The sequence below is a fragment of the Puma concolor genome, chromosome B3 (genome assembly GCF_028749965.1).
Source record: "Puma concolor isolate L17-30 chromosome B3, mPumCon1.1.hap2, whole genome shotgun sequence".
Classification (NCBI taxonomy): Eukaryota; Metazoa; Chordata; class Mammalia; order Carnivora; family Felidae; genus Puma; species Puma concolor.
This window is the reverse complement of record NC_141672.1, coordinates 77,764,816-77,782,037: the sequence shown is the minus strand read 5'-3', so window position 1 is coordinate 77,782,037 and position 17,222 is coordinate 77,764,816. Positions and strand designations below refer to the sequence as shown.

The window sequence follows — 17,222 nt, the reverse complement described above, 5'->3', positions numbered from 1 at the left end:
AAGAAAGGGAAAGATCTATGAAGAAACTAGGTAGGAGCCAAGAAGATTGATTCCTGCTGTAACTGCGCAGCCCTCTATGCCTGAGATCTCATCACACTTTCCCCCATCTCTCATTTCTGGAAAATCAGAAGAGGCTCTGCCCCTAAAACCCATGATTGACAACACTCAGCAGAGGCCCAGTGAGTGGCTTCCTTCATACAGCCACCATACCCCATGTTACTTTGATAGACTTTCCCTTGGGCAGCTGGCAGGTGCTCCAAGTAGTTTGGAGATTGACTAGACCTCTTGTCATCCCTGAGAAGTTTGTGGCTGGAAAAGGTAATATTTTCTACTCTACTGGAATACAAAGGCAGAGTGCTCACTTCGGCAGCACATATACTAAAATTGGAACGATACAGAGAAGATTAGCATGGCTCCTGAGCAAGGATGACACGCAAATTCGTGAAGCGTTCCATATTTTTGCTAATTGGAATACAAAGGCAGAAGGCATCAGGGTCTCCAGAGAAAGCAGGCCCCATGGGAAGAAAAGAACTAGCACAGAACAGTCTCCTGATACCATTCTTCTTCTAGAAGTAGAAAGGTGATTCTCATGGAGTAGGGCTCACTCCCTGGAGGCTCTGCTTATAATCCCTCCAACCCCTGGCAAACACCAAGAGATCATCCTATTTCTACACTTTCACTCCTTGATGGTTTTGTGGAAGAGACCACCTCTCCTCTGCAGGAAGATCAGACACCATAAGAGAAAACTTCAGGTTTGGATTGCCCTTTTGTCCCCTTGAAAGGAATGAAATCGTGCTTGGAGGAGAAAATAAACATAAAAGAGCTAGAAAAGCTAGAAAAGGTACTACCCCCTAAATAAGTCTCCCCTTTACTTTGCTTCAGGTACATATTCTAGAGCTAACAATTCCTAAGCATTTTTGTGTGTCAGGAGGTAGATAAGATTCTTCCACAGGTTCTCTCATTCAACCATTTGGTGAAAGTGTTACTCAGCTCATTTTACAGATGAACAAACCAGGAAATAGTTTATATAATTGATCTGAGAAAGTTTCCACAGTTGGTAAAGTATGATGTGTAATTCAAACCCTAGGCTCATTACTTCAAGTTGTTTGCTTTTCTACTATGCTTAGCTGCCTATTACTTCTCATAAATGAGAACATTGTCCTTATTTTCAAGGGTTTTGCAGAAATGACACAGGTGTGACAATATGTCCAAACCAAATGAAGTAGATGGATGTGATGTTATGAGAGCAGACCAATAACCCTTTCATGTCATTGTGCCTTCTTAGACCTGCTTTAGGAAAAAAGTAAAATATCAGAGAAACATCTTTCTCTCATCTTACACATTATATCTCAAGACCTGGCTGTCCTAGATTGGGTCTATCCAATCTTTCCAAAATATAATAGAAGTGAGAGTGTAGTTTATTTTGTTTGGCTCATCAATTGATTCAGTCCAAGCATCCTGAATATGTAACATAACTTCAGCAGCAGTGTATTCATATGTGCACTATGTCCGACACATCACTTTCTAAAACAGTCTGGAGAAAACTTCTGCCACTGACCAAAGCCTCATGCCAGGTAAACACCACTGCCGCTCTCTGTACAGAGGAGCCAAGTAATAAAAGGCGGGTAACAATACAGTCTTGTTAGATTTATCTTTTGGAGGGGGGCACTTGGGTGGCTCAATGGGTTATGCATCCAATTCTTGATTTTGGTTCAGGTCATGATCTCCCAGCTTGTGTGATCAAGCACCATGTCAGGGCTCTGTGCAAGCAGTGTGGAACCTGCTTAGAATTCTCTCTCTCCCTCTCTCTCTGCCCCTCCCCTGCTCTCAAGCACATGCATGTACTTTCTGTCTCTCTCTCTCAAAATAAATAAATAAACTTAAAAAAAAGAAATATCTTTTTTTTCACCCACTGTCAATTTAGTTAAGTCAAGCATGAAATGATGATGGCACATAGAGAATCATTTTTCATCCCTTCTTGTTTTCCAGGGCAGCTTTGTCAGACTCTCAAAGTCAGAGAATGCCCTGAAAGGTAGTTGGCCTGGATCTTTTGGCTTCATGTATGAGCAAAAATCTATCCAACTGATGTTTTATCTGAGACATAAATGTAACTAAAATATCACCTCTAGATCTATTAAAGTCTTTATAGCATGTGTATTAGTCCTGTACTTGGAATAGGAGTAAGCATTTTATACTAAAAAGTGATTAAAAATCATATGCTGTTGCTCCCCTTTCATATAAAGAAAATAAAGCTTACAAAAACAAACAAACCTCCACTATAGCCACTAAGCAACTTTGTTGTGATGCCAAATTTAGAATTTTCATCCCAATCTCTCCTACTTCAACATCCAGAGCTGTGGGACCATAACTATCTTTAGCAGTCAGACTGAAACCTCTGGGTTTGGAGTGGAACATGTTCTACTACCCAGAATATTCCATCTCACATTGCTTCCTTTGGAAGGAATTCCTCTCAAGTCTGAACTAATGCTCTAGTAGTCTCAGGTCAGTTGGAGCCTTTCTTGTACATTTCATTTCCTAAAATTTCATCTCACAACTTTTTTGAAGTTCAAATGAAGTGGCCGGTAAATGTTTATCTATCATCTATCTATATTCTCTGTACAGTATAGGTAATCTTTTTTTGACAGATATTTACAAAATACTATTTTCTTCAGACTGTGCTGGGCACTTAGGATAAAGAGTGAACTTGAAGGACGAAAACCATGAGTCAGGAAAGTATTTTGTTGCTTCTATTAACTAGAAGAAGGCCAATATTCTATTTCTGAACTATCATGTGCACATGCAAATTGTGTGTATATACATGTATGTATGTGTGTAGAGACAGAGAGAAAAAGGCGAATCCTGATGGCTTTGTAAACTCATTTAATAATTTAGCTGAAAGCTGGCCAAACAGGTCTGTTAGCTCAGTAGAAGAGGTTGATTGCAACTGCTGACCACTATAGGTCCTCTCTTTTTCTTATAAAGTCATTATTGTTGGACCAAGTTACCACTGTTCCACAGTCAAATGGATGGTTCTTGCCTTCCTGTCCCTATAAATATACATAGAGCAAGAGTCAGCAAACTGTGACCAATGGACCAAACCTAGCCAGCTGCCTATGTTTGTATGGCCACTGAACTAAGAATTTTTACATTTTTAACTTAAATTTGAAAATCAATATATGAATAATACTGCAACACATGCAAGTTATATGAAACTCAAGTTTCAGTGGACATAAATAACATTTTATTGAAACACAGCCACATGTGTTCATTTAGGTATTGTCTGTGGCTGCGTTCACATAACAGCAAAGGGGAGTAGTTGTGATAGAGACTATATGGCCTTCAAGCCAAAATTTTTAAGAAAAAGCTTGCTGACCCTCAGTTTAAATCATTATAGAAATGGGTCCCTCTCTACTGAAATGATGACTAGGGTGGGTATAATCCAAAGATGTGTATCTCCCAGGGAGATCAGCACAGGGGATAATGTACACCCTGTAACCCATCTGCTTGTGGAACCCTATTTTATATTTGAAGTCTTTATGTTAGTGAAGTATGTGTGTGCCTCCTTTTCCCAACAGAGTGTATGTATATGTGTGTGGGCATGTGAGTATAAGAGACAGAGAAAATGTGTATATATGTGTGTGTTTGGTTAACAGTATCACAAGATGAGGTTGGGGATATTAAGAGGGGCAAATCAAAGACCCTAGTTTGGAGATTTTCATTTTATTCTAAGTGCTTTGGGAAGTTAATTGAAGTCTGTGTGCAAGAAAAAGGACTGATAGGATTTCCCTTTTTCCAATAGTCATTCTGGCTGTGGCATGGATAGGAGGTTGTAGAGGGCAATGGTGGAAGCCAGAAGCAGTTAGGACAGCATCACAGTGGTCCAGCGGAGAAAAGACAGCTTGAAATACAGAGAAGTGGGTGGAGCTGAGACTTATTTTGGAGAAAAATGAACAGAAATTGCTGATAATTAGACATGAGGGTAAAAGAAAGGGGGGAAATACTACACTGAAGTAAGTTCTATCAGGGGAAAAAAAAAAAGAGTTCTTAAACATTTAATTCAAGGGGCCAATTATTAGATTGTTGAGCAGAAGCTTACTCCTAAAATGAAATTTCATAAATACTAGCAAATCAGCCCTGGTCAAAAATAATTATTAGTAACATTTGTTTTTAGTTGATCATAATTAAGTTACCTTGCTCTGCATTGGTCCTAGACTTTTGGACTTAATATTTTTCAGAATCCACCAAGGACCTTTACACATAGCAGAATGCTTCCTGTGTGTCTTTGTTTTTATTTTTGAGCAATCAGCGGGCTCATGTGACTCCATATAACTGAAAACACACTTCCAGGTATACTGCAAAAAAGGCTAAATGCTTAATGTCCTTAACCACGAGTGGAGCTGGTACAGAACAACTTTTTAAAAATGTTAACCACTTCTTTTTAAAAAAAATTTTTTACATTTATTTATTTATTTTTGAGAGACAGAGACAGAGCACAAGCGGGGGGCGGGCAGAGAGGGAAGGAGACACAGATTCCGAAGCAGGCTCCAGACTCCAAGCTGTTGGCACAGAGCCTGATGCGGGGCTCGAACTCACAAACTGCAAGATCATGACCTGAGCCAAGTTGGCCGCTCAACCAACTGAGCCACCCAGGCACCCCATTAAACACTTCAGTTGTCTGCTTCCGACTCCCTTTTATAAAAGATAAATATGTGGTCTCAGAAATTTATTGGGCCCCTAAACAACTAAGTTTAAAAGCAGATGCTGAAAACTATAGAAAGCTTATGAAGGAAATTGAAGAAGATATAAAGAAATGGAAAAACATTCCATGCTCATGGACTGGAAGAATAAAGATTGTTAAAATGTCAATACTACCCAAAGCTATCTACACATTCAATGCAATCCCAATCAAAATTGCACCAGCATTCTTCTCGAAGCTAGAACAAGCAATCCTAAAATTTGTATGGAACCACAAAAGGCCCTGATGAGCGCAAGTAATTTTGAAGAAGACCAAAGCAGGAGGCATCACAATCCCAGACTTTAACTTCTACTACAAAGCTGTCATCATCAAGACAGCATGGTATTGGCACAAAAACAGACACATAGACCAATGGAAGAGAATAGAAACCTCAGAACTAGACCCACAAAAGTATGGCCAACTCATCTTTGACAAAGCAGGAAAGAATATCCAATGGAAACAAGACAGTCTCTTTAACAAATGGTGCTGGGAGGACTGGACAGCAACATGCAGAAGGATGAAACTAGACCACTTTCTCACACCATTCACAAAAATAAACTCAAAATGGATAAAAGACCTGAATGTGAGACAGGAAACCATCAAAACCCTAGAGGAGAAAGCAGGGAAAAACCTCTCTGACCTCAGCTGTAGCAATTTCTTACTTGACACATCCCCAAAGGCAAGAGAATTAGAAGCAAAAATGAACTATTGGGACCTGGTGAAGATAAAAAGCTTCTGCACAGCAAAGGAAACAATCAACACAACTAAAAGGCAACCGATGGAATGGGAAAAGATATTTGCAAATGACACATCAGACAAAGGGCTAGTATCCAAAATGTATAAAGAGCTCACCAAACTCCACACATGAAAAACAAATAATCCAGTGAAGAAATGGGCAGAAAACATGAATAGACACTTCTCTAAAGAAGACATCCAGATGGCCAACAGGCACATGAAAAGATGCTCAACATCACTCCTCATCAGGGAAATACAAATCAAAACCATACTCAGATGTCACCTCATGCCAGTCAGAATGGCTAAAATGAACAAAACAGGAGACTATAGATGCTGGAGAGGATGTGGAGAAACGGGAACCCCCTTGCACTGTTGGTGGGAGTGCAAACTGGTACAGTCACTCTGGAAAACAGTGTGGAGGTTCCTCCAAAAATTAAAAATAGATCTACACTATGACCCAGCAGTAGCACTGCTAGGAATTTACCCAAGGGATACAGGAGTACTGATGCATAGAAGCACTTGTACCCCAATGTTTATAGCAGCACTCTCAACAATAGCCAAATTATGGAAAGAGCCTAATTATCCATCAACTGATGAATGGATAAAGAAATTGTGGTTTATATACACAATGGAGTACTACATTGCAATGAGAAAGAATGAAATATGGCCACTTGTAGCAACGTGGATGGAACTGGAGAGTGTGATGCTAAGTGAAATAAGTCATACAGAGAAGAACAGATTCCATATGTTTTCACTCCTATGTGGATCCTGAGAAACTTAACAGAAGACCATGGGGGAGGGGAAGGAAAAAAAATGGTTAGAGAGGGAGGGAGCCAAAACATAAGAGACTCCTAAAAAGTGAGAACAAACTGAGGGTTTATGGGGGGTGGGAGGGAGGGGTGGGTGGGTGATGGGTATTGAGGAGGGCACCTGTTGGGATGAGCACTGGGTATTGTATGGAAACCAATTTGACAATAAATTTCATATTAAAAAAAAAAGCAGAGGGGCACCTGGGTGGCTCAGTTGGTTGAGCGTCTGACTTCAGCTCAGGTCATGATCTCACAGCTCCTGAGTTCGAGCCCCGCGACAGGCTCTGTGCTGACAGCTTGGAGCCTGGAGCCTGCTTCGGATTCTGTGTCTCCCTCTCTCTCTGCCCCTAACCCACTCACATTATGTCTCTGTCTCTTTCAAAAATAAATAAACATTTAAAAAAATTAAAAAAAGAAAACATGTTAGTGGGTTTTAAAAAAAAAAAAAGCAGAAAAGGAAAAGACTTCCAGAAAGTTAAAGTTCATAGTGCGGATACCAGAATCTAGCCTACTTTCACCCCACCAAAAGCAGGGTCCATTAAGCCCTATACTAGTTTATATACATTAAATAGAAGCAGATCTGTAGAGATCTTATCGGCTCCAAGAATCCCCCATGGCATTGGAATCAAGGGGTCCTGAGTTTAAAATGATGCAGAAGTGTTTTAAAAGAATATTTATTGTGTTATAACTCCCCAGTCTCATCACCACCCAACACAATTGCATTCTTCTTCCAACACAACACTTTAAGTGTCCACACCTAATTCTTGAGATGGGGTGTCAGCTGGCTGCGCCACCTTTTACTCTTGACCCTACAGATTTCCCAGAACTTGACTACTCCTAGTAAGAAATTATTAGGCTCCCTGGGTCTCTTGCCAAATTTCAAAAAGCAAAATATGGATTTAACACTAAAAAAGAAGCAGTGAGGGACACAACTTTCTTTATGTTGCTCATTTATATACTTATTTACAGAGGATTCGAAGTGATTCTAAGTCCTGAGGCATGATTGTTCAACAAAAGTACTCTTACTCATTTAGAATAAAAGAAAGGCATTATGTGTATATTCATCCTTTAAAAGCCACTCTGTCTTGAGATGCTCCCCAGTAGTTTCTAGGAGATGGAGTAAAATTTTAGCTCTGCATCCCCTACAAATCCACTGCTATTTAGAATTCCATATTATCAGTAACATCCATAACTTGCACTGCTGGAATAGAATTCTATCTATAACTGTAGAGTAGGCAAATTCGTATCTCTTTTTCAGGTAAGCACAGACTTGTTTCAACATGGGCCATTAACAATTCTTTCACCTTGGTCAACTGGATGACTACAATTGTTGTTTTAACACAACAGAAACTAAGATTAATTCCCTCCAGTTGGCTTGACTGTTTTACACATGAAATTGGCATATATTATTAAATTAATAAGTTAATCATTTAGTTTTAAATAAGGCCAGTTTCAAGTCATGTAAAAGAAGTCATTCAAAAAGTTCTGAGTTTGTGTAACATAACTAACGAGTTTGACTCAGTTTCTGCCACAACTGCAATGATGTCACCTCCTTTAAAAATGGAAAAATTCCATTTTTGAAAGGATATGTAGGTAGGTAAGTAGGTAGATAGAAACTCTATTAAGCATAAGGTCTAATATAACCTTAAAACACCTCTAAAACACTCTCCTTCAAGACCTTATCAATCCTAACCAAAGTTTTCTTGATTCCACAGTGAAAATGTGAATGAGAATAAAAAGCAACCCAGGTCAATTATTTCAATTTCAAAGAGAAAACGTAACTATTAACATACATGTCTTTATTTTCTTTCCCAAAATTGTTTAAATATAATCTGGGGCCTCATGTGTCTTTACAGGCATTCAATAATTTGATGGTTTTTTTCACAGCTTCCAGACACATGAAAATCTCAAATACTCTCAACACCTCCAGCACCATCACTGGCTTCATCCTCCTGGGCTTCCCTTGCTCCAGGGAGGGGCAGATCCTCCTCTTTGTGCTCTTCTCTGTTGTCTACCTCCTGACCCTCATGGGCAATGGGTCCATCATCTGTGCTGTGCGCTGGGATCAGAGACTCCACACCCCCATGTACATCTTGCTCGCCAACTTCTCCTTCCTAGAGATCTGGTATGTCACCTCCACTGTCCCCAACATGTTAGCCAACTTCCTCTCTGACACCAAGGTCATCTCCTTCTCTGGGTGCTTTCTCCAGTTCTACTTTTTCTTCTCCTTGGGTTCTACAGAATGCTTCTTCTTGGCCATTATGGCATTTGATCGGTACCTTGCCATCTGCCGGCCTCTACACTATCCAACCGTTATGACTGGACGTCTCTGCACCAATCTTGTGGTAAGCTGCTGGGTATTTGGTTTCCTCTGGTTCTTGATTCCCATCATCATCATCTCACAAATGTCCTTCTGTGGATCCAGGATAATTGACCACTTCCTCTGTGATCCAGGTCCTCTTCTAACACTCACCTGCAAAAAAGCTCCTGTGGTAGAGATTATCTTCTCCACTTTAAGTCCTCTGCCTCTCGTTATTCCGTTTCTCTTCATCATGGGATCCTATGCTCTGGTCCTAAAAGCAGTGTTGAAAGTCCCTTCAGCATCTGGGAAAAGAAAGGCTTTCTCCACCTGTGGGTCTCATCTGGCCGTGGTTTCACTGTTCTATGGCTCAGTACTGGTCATGTATGGGAGCCCAACATCTGAGCATGAAGCTGGAACACAGAAGATTGTGACCCTGTTTTATTCTGTTGTGACCCCATTCCTTAATCCAGTGATATACAGTCTTAGGAACAAAGATATGAAAAATGCCCTGCAGAAATTTCTGGAAATATAAAAAGTGTTCATCAAAAAGGCTCTTGGGAAATTACAGCCCAATATTATATTTAACTTACTTACAAACATTTACAAAAATTGTATTTAACTTATTTTCAGGTAAAAAAAAAAAAAACTAGTTTTTAAAAAAAATTTGAGGGGCGCCTGGGTGGCTCAGTCGGTCAAGCGTCCGACTTCGGCTGGGGTCACGATCTCACGGTCCGTGAGTTCGAGCCCGGCATCAGGCTCTGGGCTGATGGCTCAGAGCCTGGAGCCTGCTTCTGATTCTGTGTCTCCCTCTCTCTCTGCCCCTCCCTCGTTCATGCTCTGTCTCTCTCTGTCTCAAAAATAAATAAATGTTAAAAAAATTTTTTTTTAAAAATTTGAGTGTATTTGACACAATATTATATTAATTTCAGGCATATAATTTAGCAGATTGACAAGCTTATACACTATGCTATGTTCACAAGTATAGCTACCATCTGTCTCATTAAATCACTGTTACTATATCATTGATTGTATTCCTTATGCTCTGCTTTTTATTCCTGTGATTTACTCATTCCATTACTGGAAGTCTGTATCTTTCTCTCTTCTTCACCCATCTTTCCCAACCCCCATCCCCCTCCACCCCTGCAACCATCAGTTTGTTCTCTGTATTTATAAGTCTAATTCTGCTTTATGTTTGCTTGTTCATTTTTAAAATACCATTTTTGAGTGGAATTATATGGTATTTGTCTTTCTCTGACTTATTTCAGTTAGCAAAGAAACCTCCAGGTCCATCCATGTTGAATCAAATGACAAGATCTCCTCCTTTTTGTGGTTGTGTAATATTCCATTGTGAATATTTTCCTTATCCATTCATCTATTGATTTACACTTAGGTTACTCCCATGTCTTAGTTGTTGTAAATAATGGTGCAATAAACAGGGATGTGTATATCAAGTTAGTGTTTTTGTTTTCCCTGGTTAAATATCCAGTAGTGGAATTACTGGATCATATGGTACTTCTATTTTTAATTTTTTGAGGAACCTCCATATTGTTTTCCACAGTCGCTGCACAAATTTACATTCCCACCAACAGTGCACAAGGGTTCTTTTTTCTCCATTTCCTCAGCCAATACTTGTTTCTTGTGTTTTTTATTTTAGCCATTCTGACAGGTGTGAGGTGATATATATCATTATGGTTTTGATTTACATTTCCCTGATGATTAGTGATGTTTAACATCAAAAAAAAAAACTAGTTTATTCCAGTAATTGTTCATCCTAGTATTAACCAAAAACCTCAAGCGCTTGTAAGCATGTGTCTGTTGCTTACTGCTTCACTTGGTTCTTAATCATTTATCCTGTTTCTTAGCATGCAGGTTTTTTTAACTGAATGCTGAACATTATACTTCAAAAACCGTGAAGACAATGGGTACAGTAAATCCACAAAAGTTAAGTTTTCTTGTAGCAGTAGAGAAAGTAGAGGCAGATCACTTTGATCTCATTTAAGGACTATATTTAAGTACAAAAATAGCCTAGGCCAGTTTTGCCTTTATTCCCGGAATTGACTCTTACTCCATGAACAGAGCCTGAGTCTCATCTGCAAGCCTGGACCCCTCCACTTTAGTGGGCCCTGGTTTCCTATTTCTGTACTCCTGGAACCCCGTGCTCCTGAAACTTCTGCTCAGCTCTCTCAGACTCCCAGTTTTGCTTTCTGCTAGATTTCTTGAAAACCGATTTGCATGTTAATGGCTTAGAAATTAAAGAAAAAAATGTCTTGAAGGGATACTGCATCATATGTTGAGTCTCACTTCTCTGTGGTCCTCCTCTCTCCAGGATTTGTTTCTCAAACTCCAGTTTCTTTAGCAGCCACAAACACCAAATCCTTTATCTTCTCAGTTCAGTGAAACTACTGCTTTCTGCTGAGACTTTATTCTTCCTTCCCCTCATTCTTTCCCACATCTCTCCATTTCCCCATAGTACCCCCATCCAGTGAATTGTCGAACATACTCAAGAGAAAGCACCCAAGGTGAATGTGGAACTCATTTCCTTGTCTTTCCCTTCTTGGAACTGTAGCCCCTGAATTCTTGCCTGTGTTGACTGCTCTTCAGTATCTTCAAATGATTGTGTTAGGTATTCTGCCCAGATTGTATGGTTACTTTTGGCGGCAAGGTTAGTTTAATACATGATGCTAGTCATGACCATAACCAGAAATGCTTTTCTATTGCTTCTATTACACCTAAATTCTACACTGACTCACTTCCTTCACTTTCCAAAAATGATCTTGTAACAAAATCATGCAAAAACTCAGAGGCAAATCAGAGATGAGTGGATATAGGGACTGAATAAACACAAGTCTGGGATACAGACCTGCTTTTCTTTTCATTGCAAGCAGCTGCAGATTCCCAAAGAGAAGCAGGTGAAGGAGGGAGATCCCTGCTTACAGTAAAATAAGAGGTAAAACCAAAACAACAGAGAACAGATTTAAACTTTTTTTTCTGTATAGGAGGTGCTCAGGAATTGTACATCAGTAAAAGTATTTACTCAGGAATTGTATTAGTCACTTGCCCTAGTTCCCCTTGAACTCCCTCCTAGGTCCTAAATGAAAGGTAATCTTAATATTGAAATGTCTTCACCAATTCAACACCTTGATCTGCATAAGAAGAAAATGATGGTTAGGAATCAGGAGTGATGTGCTAAGGATAATAACTTTAATGGTAAAAAACAAAAATTTCCTATCGACCACCCTTTCATTAACCCAAGTTGCTTTTTTGTTACCAACTCATCCTATATTTCTATCTTGAAGACTTTTCATTATTTGCCCATCAATAATTTAGGATGTCTCAATTATTTGTCAAACAATGTTTCCTTGATGTGCATAAAGGTCTATGAACAGTAAGAGAACAGAACAATATCCCAGTAGGAAAATAAGCAAGAGGATATAAACAACATACAGAAAATATCCTTAAACATATGGTAAGAGCACAAATTCATTCATAAAAAAGATAAAGGCAGAATAAGCCTATTTCATTTTTAACCCATCAGAGTGACAAAGACCAAGCAGTTTGATAACCATTGTATGGTTGAGGATGGTAACTTCTCTGACACTTGCTGGTAAAGTATAAATTTTACAAACTCTATACAGGACAATTAGACAACTTTGATCAAAATTTAGAATACATACACCCTGAAACCCATAAACCCAACTTCTAAGTTACTCAGTCTACAGATATTCTCACATATGTGGGAAATGATGAAAGTATAAGAATATTCATTGCATTATTGCTATAACAGTATATTATATTGCAAAATGTTGAGAAAAATGTCAATTCCCATTAAGAGAAGACTAGTTAAATAAATTATGGTTCAGTCATACTACCTTAAATCTTATATGTAATGTTATATAGTATCTCCAAGATATGTTGTATTTTGGGGCTTATTATTATTATTATTGAAGTATAGTTGGCATCCAAGATATATTGTTGAGTGAAGAAAGCGAGGTGAGTAGCTGAGAGTAACTACCTTTCATGTAAATGTATAGACTATCTCCTGAAGGAGATCTAGAGACTGATAACAGTGGTTGCTTTAAATGACAAGACTTTGGTGTCTGAAGAACAAGAGACAAAGGAGCGGCTTTCTTCATACCCCCTTTTGAACTCTTTACATTCTTTGTTGTATGGCTGTATTATTTATTTAAAAATAAATAATGATACAATTGTTTTTAGACAAAGAATGACTTCCTGGATTAATTTTCTTTTTTAAGTTTATTATATTTATTTACTTGAGGCAGGGTGGGGGGGTAGAGACAAGGAGAGAGAGAAAGAGAATATCAATCAGACTCCACATGGTCAAACTCACAAACCTTGACCTGAGCTGAAATTAAGAGTCGGAGGCTTAACCCACTGAGCTGCCCAGGTACCCCTAGAGCAGCTTTCTGATAATTAGATCTAAAAAATAATTCCCACCCACCCACCCCCAACAATTCTAGGATTCCTTAGGAGCCTATTCACTTATAGAAAATTTGAAGTAGTGTCCAAAGAACATCTTAACATTTTTTTACTCAGAATTTTTGGTACTTCAGAGAAAATAAGAGACATTTGTTAGGGTTTCTACAAATATACTGTGACAAACTGTAACTACCTTATAACATTTATATTTAGACATCCTCTTTTTCATTGTTCAACTATATATTCTTGTTTTTGTTGTTGAGCACCTACAATCCAAGACACTGAGCCTGAAAATAAATTTGATCCAGAAGTATATAAGAGACATTTTCTTCCCTCAAAGGGCTCACAGTCTCGTGATACAGAGGCATAAAAATATTGCAAGGGTTTTCTTTTTTATTAAATGGTACACATGCAATGAGAGGTGAGAACCAAATGCTATGAAAGATCGTGATAAGTAGCAGGTGTGTAAGCATGGATCTGTGTCATGTGAAAGAAGTTTTAAGCATAGCTAATCATAGGGCATTATCTTTTTGTAAGTACACCTCAGGCTACAAAATAAAAGCGCTTTAATAAAAAGCATCTGTGCTGGTAAAGAAGATAAACTGTCACTATTTGCAGATGACATGATACTATTTTTAGAAAGCCCTAAAGAATCTACAAAAAAACTATTTTTTCAGGACACAAAATTAATTCTGAGAAATCAATTGTGTTTCTATACATTAATAAGTGTAGAAAGAAAAATTAAGGAAACAATCCCAATTATTACAGCTGCACCAAAAAGAATAAGATACCTAGGAATAAACATCACTAAGGAGGTGAAAGACCTGTACTCTGAATATTATAAAACATTCATGAAAGATATTGAAGATGACAAACAAATTGAAAGACATTCCATGCTCATGTTTTTGAAGAAGTAATACTGCTAAAATTTCCATACAACCCAAAGCAATCTATGGATTCAATCCCTATTGAAATACCAACAGCATTTTTCACAGAACTAGAACAAATGATTTTAAAGTTTGTATGGAACCACAAAAGACTCCAAATAGCCAAAGCAATCCTAATAAAGAATAACAAAACTGGAGGTATCACAATTCTAGATTTTGAAATATACCACAAAGCTATAGTAATTGAAACGGTATGGTACTGGCACAAAAACAGACTGTGGTTTATATACACAATGGAATACTACGTGGCAATGAGAAAAAATGAAATATGGCCTTTTGTAGCAACGTGGATGGAACTGGAGAGTGTGATGCTAAGTGAAATAAGCCATACAGAGAAAGACAGATACCATATGGTTTCACTCTTATGTGGATCCTGAGAAACTTAACAGGAACCCATGGGGGAGGGGAAGGAGAAAAAAAAAAAAAAGAGGTTAGAGTGGGAGAGAGCCAAAGCATAAGAGACTGTTGAGAACTGAGAACAAACTAAGGGTTGATGGGGGGTGGGAGGGAGGAGAGGGTGGGTGATGGGTATTGAGGAGGGCACCTTTTGGGATGAGCACTGGGTGTTGTATGGAAACCAATTTGACAATAAATTTCATATATAAATAAAAAAAATAAATAAAAAAAAATAAACATCTGAAAAAAAAAACAGACTGTGGAAAACAGTATGGAGTTTCCTCAAAAAATTAATAATAGAAATACTATATAATCTAATAATTCCAGTACTGGGTATTTACTCCAAAAAACAAAAATACTAATTCAAAAGAAACATGCATGCTTAATGTTAATTGAAGCATTGTTTACAATAGTCAAGATATGGAAGCAACCTAAACATCCATCAATAAATGAATAGATCAAGAAGACATGGTATATACATACAATGAAATATTACTCACCCATAAAAAAATGAGATATTGCCATTTGTGACAACGGATGGACCTAAAGGTCCATTATTATACTTTGTGAAATAAGTCAGACAAAGAAAGGCAAGTATGATATGATTTCACTTCTGTGTGGGATCTAAAAAACAAAACAAATGAATAAATGAAGAAAAAGCAGAATCAGACCTATAAATACAGAGAACAAACTGATGGTTGACAGAAGGGAGAGGGGTAGAGGGGTGGGCAAAACCTGTGAAGGGGAATGGGAGATATAGGCTTCCAGTTACGGAATGAATAAGTCATGAGAATAAAAGGCACAGAAAAGGGAATATAGTCAATGGTATTGTAATATCATTGAATGGTGACAAGTGGTAGCTACACTTTTGGTGAGCATATCATAACATATTATCGACAAGCACTGAGTAATGTATAGAATTGTTAAATCACCACATTATATACCTAACATCAACATAACACTGTATGTTGACTATACTAGAATTAAATTTTTTTTTTATTATTTATATATGAAATTTATTGTCAAATTAGTTTCCATACAACACCCAGTGCTCATCCCAAAAGGTGCCCTCCTCAATACCCATCACCCACCCTCTCCTCCCTCCCACCCCCCATCAACCCTTAGTTTGTTCTCAGTTCTCAACAGTCTCTTATGCTTTGGCTCTCTCCCACTCTAACCTCTTTTTTTTTTTTTTTTTCCTTCCCCTCCCCCATGGGTTCCTGTTAAGTTTCTCAGGATCCACATAAGAGTGAAACCATATGGTATCTGTCTTAGAATTAAATTTTTTTAAATAAAGTTGTTGAACCACTATGTTGTACCTGAAACCAATATAACATTGAGTGTCAACTATACTCAAATTTAAAAATAAATAAATAATTTTTAATTTTTTTAGAGCAAGAATATAAGTACTTACAGAAAATCTTCTATAAGCCACTATATAGCTAACTACTCCCAGAGATTAATGAGCTCCCCAAAACAAAATGGCTGTAAAATGCAATGTAAATTAAAGCCCAAATTGAAATATTATTTACAAAATTTTAGTAAACACAAATTTTCATAATAGAAAGGTGGTTACTTCAATCTACCATCCTGATAAGAATAAAGAAAAATACTGATTTTTTTTTAAGTAATCTCTATGCCCAACGTGGGCTTGAACACATGACCATGAGATCAAGAATCACATGCTCTACTGACTGAGCCAGCCAGGTGCCCCTCAAAAATACTGCATTAAAAAAAATAAAACTTTAAAATACTGACAATATGAAGAGTCAATAGGAAACTCCTAAGTCAAAAAAATTTTTGGAAGTCTGAATGGTAAGCACTGGTCATGTTCAGAATGCACTTGCCTATAGATAAAATCATTATGCTTCATGGCAGTGCCTGGCTGCAGAGATGGAGATGGGAACCCAGGGCTCACATGAAGCTAGAACCCGTGGTGGTCTTCATCCTCAAGTAATTACGGACCAGAACTAAACCTGACACCATTCAAAAGGAAAATCAAAAATCAGCCATCCCCGGAAGTTTATGGCCATGGTTCAACTGTTGCTTGGATTTGGACTTCACATACGATTTTCTCCAATTTCCCCAACATATTGCCAGCAGCTGTGGGAGAGTGGAATGGGAAGTTATTGTTTAGTGGGCATAGAGCTTCAGTTTGGGATAATGAAAAGTTCTGGAGATGGATGTTGGTGGTGGTTGCATTACAATAGTAATGTGTGTAATGCCTCAAGACCATACACTTTAAAATGGTTATTTTTATGTTATATATATATTACCACAATAAAAAATATTATAAAACCATCAAAAAGAGGTAATAGAGGAAAATGACATAAAAATACATGAATAATATGAAAGAAGGCAAGAAAGAAGAAACAAAGAACAGATAAGACAGATAGAAAACAAACAGTCTTGGGACACCTGGATGTCTTGGTCAGTTGAGTGTTTGACTTGATTTGGGCTCAAGTCATGATCCCAGAGTCATGGGATTGAGCCCCAGAATCAAGCTCCATATTGAGCATGGAGACTGCTTAGGATTTTCTCCCTCTCTCCCTCTCTCCCTCTCTCTCTCCCTCTGTCGCTCTCCCCTGCTCACATTTTCTCTAAAATGAAAATTAAAATAAAATAAATAAAATAAAATAGTCTATCAGTAACTAAGGACTGGAAGCAAAAATTTGCAATGTCAAGTATGTAAAGAAAATACTCTCCCAGAGTATAAATAATGTATGTTGTGAACATTTTCTATATTTCACAGTGAAAAAAGACTTCTGAAAACAAAAAGAAATTCTCTAGAAATCCACATATAGACACCTCATCATTGCCTTTTAGACATTATTCCTACCTTCACTCTAGGAGCCAATTTA

At 37.9% G+C, this 17,222-nt stretch overlaps 1 protein-coding gene and 1 non-coding gene across 2 annotated transcripts; both read left to right on the top strand.

The window, feature by feature from the left end:
• Positions 1 to 354: 354 nt before the first annotated feature.
• On the top strand, positions 355 to 461 carry LOC112856529 (U6 spliceosomal RNA). The gene has a single exon (XR_003223103.1). It is a non-coding gene; the product is annotated as a U6 spliceosomal RNA (small nuclear RNA).
• A 7,689-nt stretch (positions 462 to 8,150) lies between these two features.
• On the top strand, positions 8,151 to 9,113 carry LOC112855194 (olfactory receptor 11G2-like). Its single transcript, XM_025918743.2, has one exon. The coding sequence runs from the start codon at positions 8,151 to 8,153 to the stop codon at positions 9,111 to 9,113; it is 963 nt and encodes a 320-aa protein (XP_025774528.1).
• Positions 9,114 to 17,222: the final 8,109 nt, after the last annotated feature.

Excerpts from the sequence above, each read along its gene's own strand:
- LOC112855194 (XM_025918743.2), top strand. The coding sequence starts at position 8,151 with ATGGTTTTTTTCACAGCTTCCAGACACATGAAAATCTCAAATACTCTC.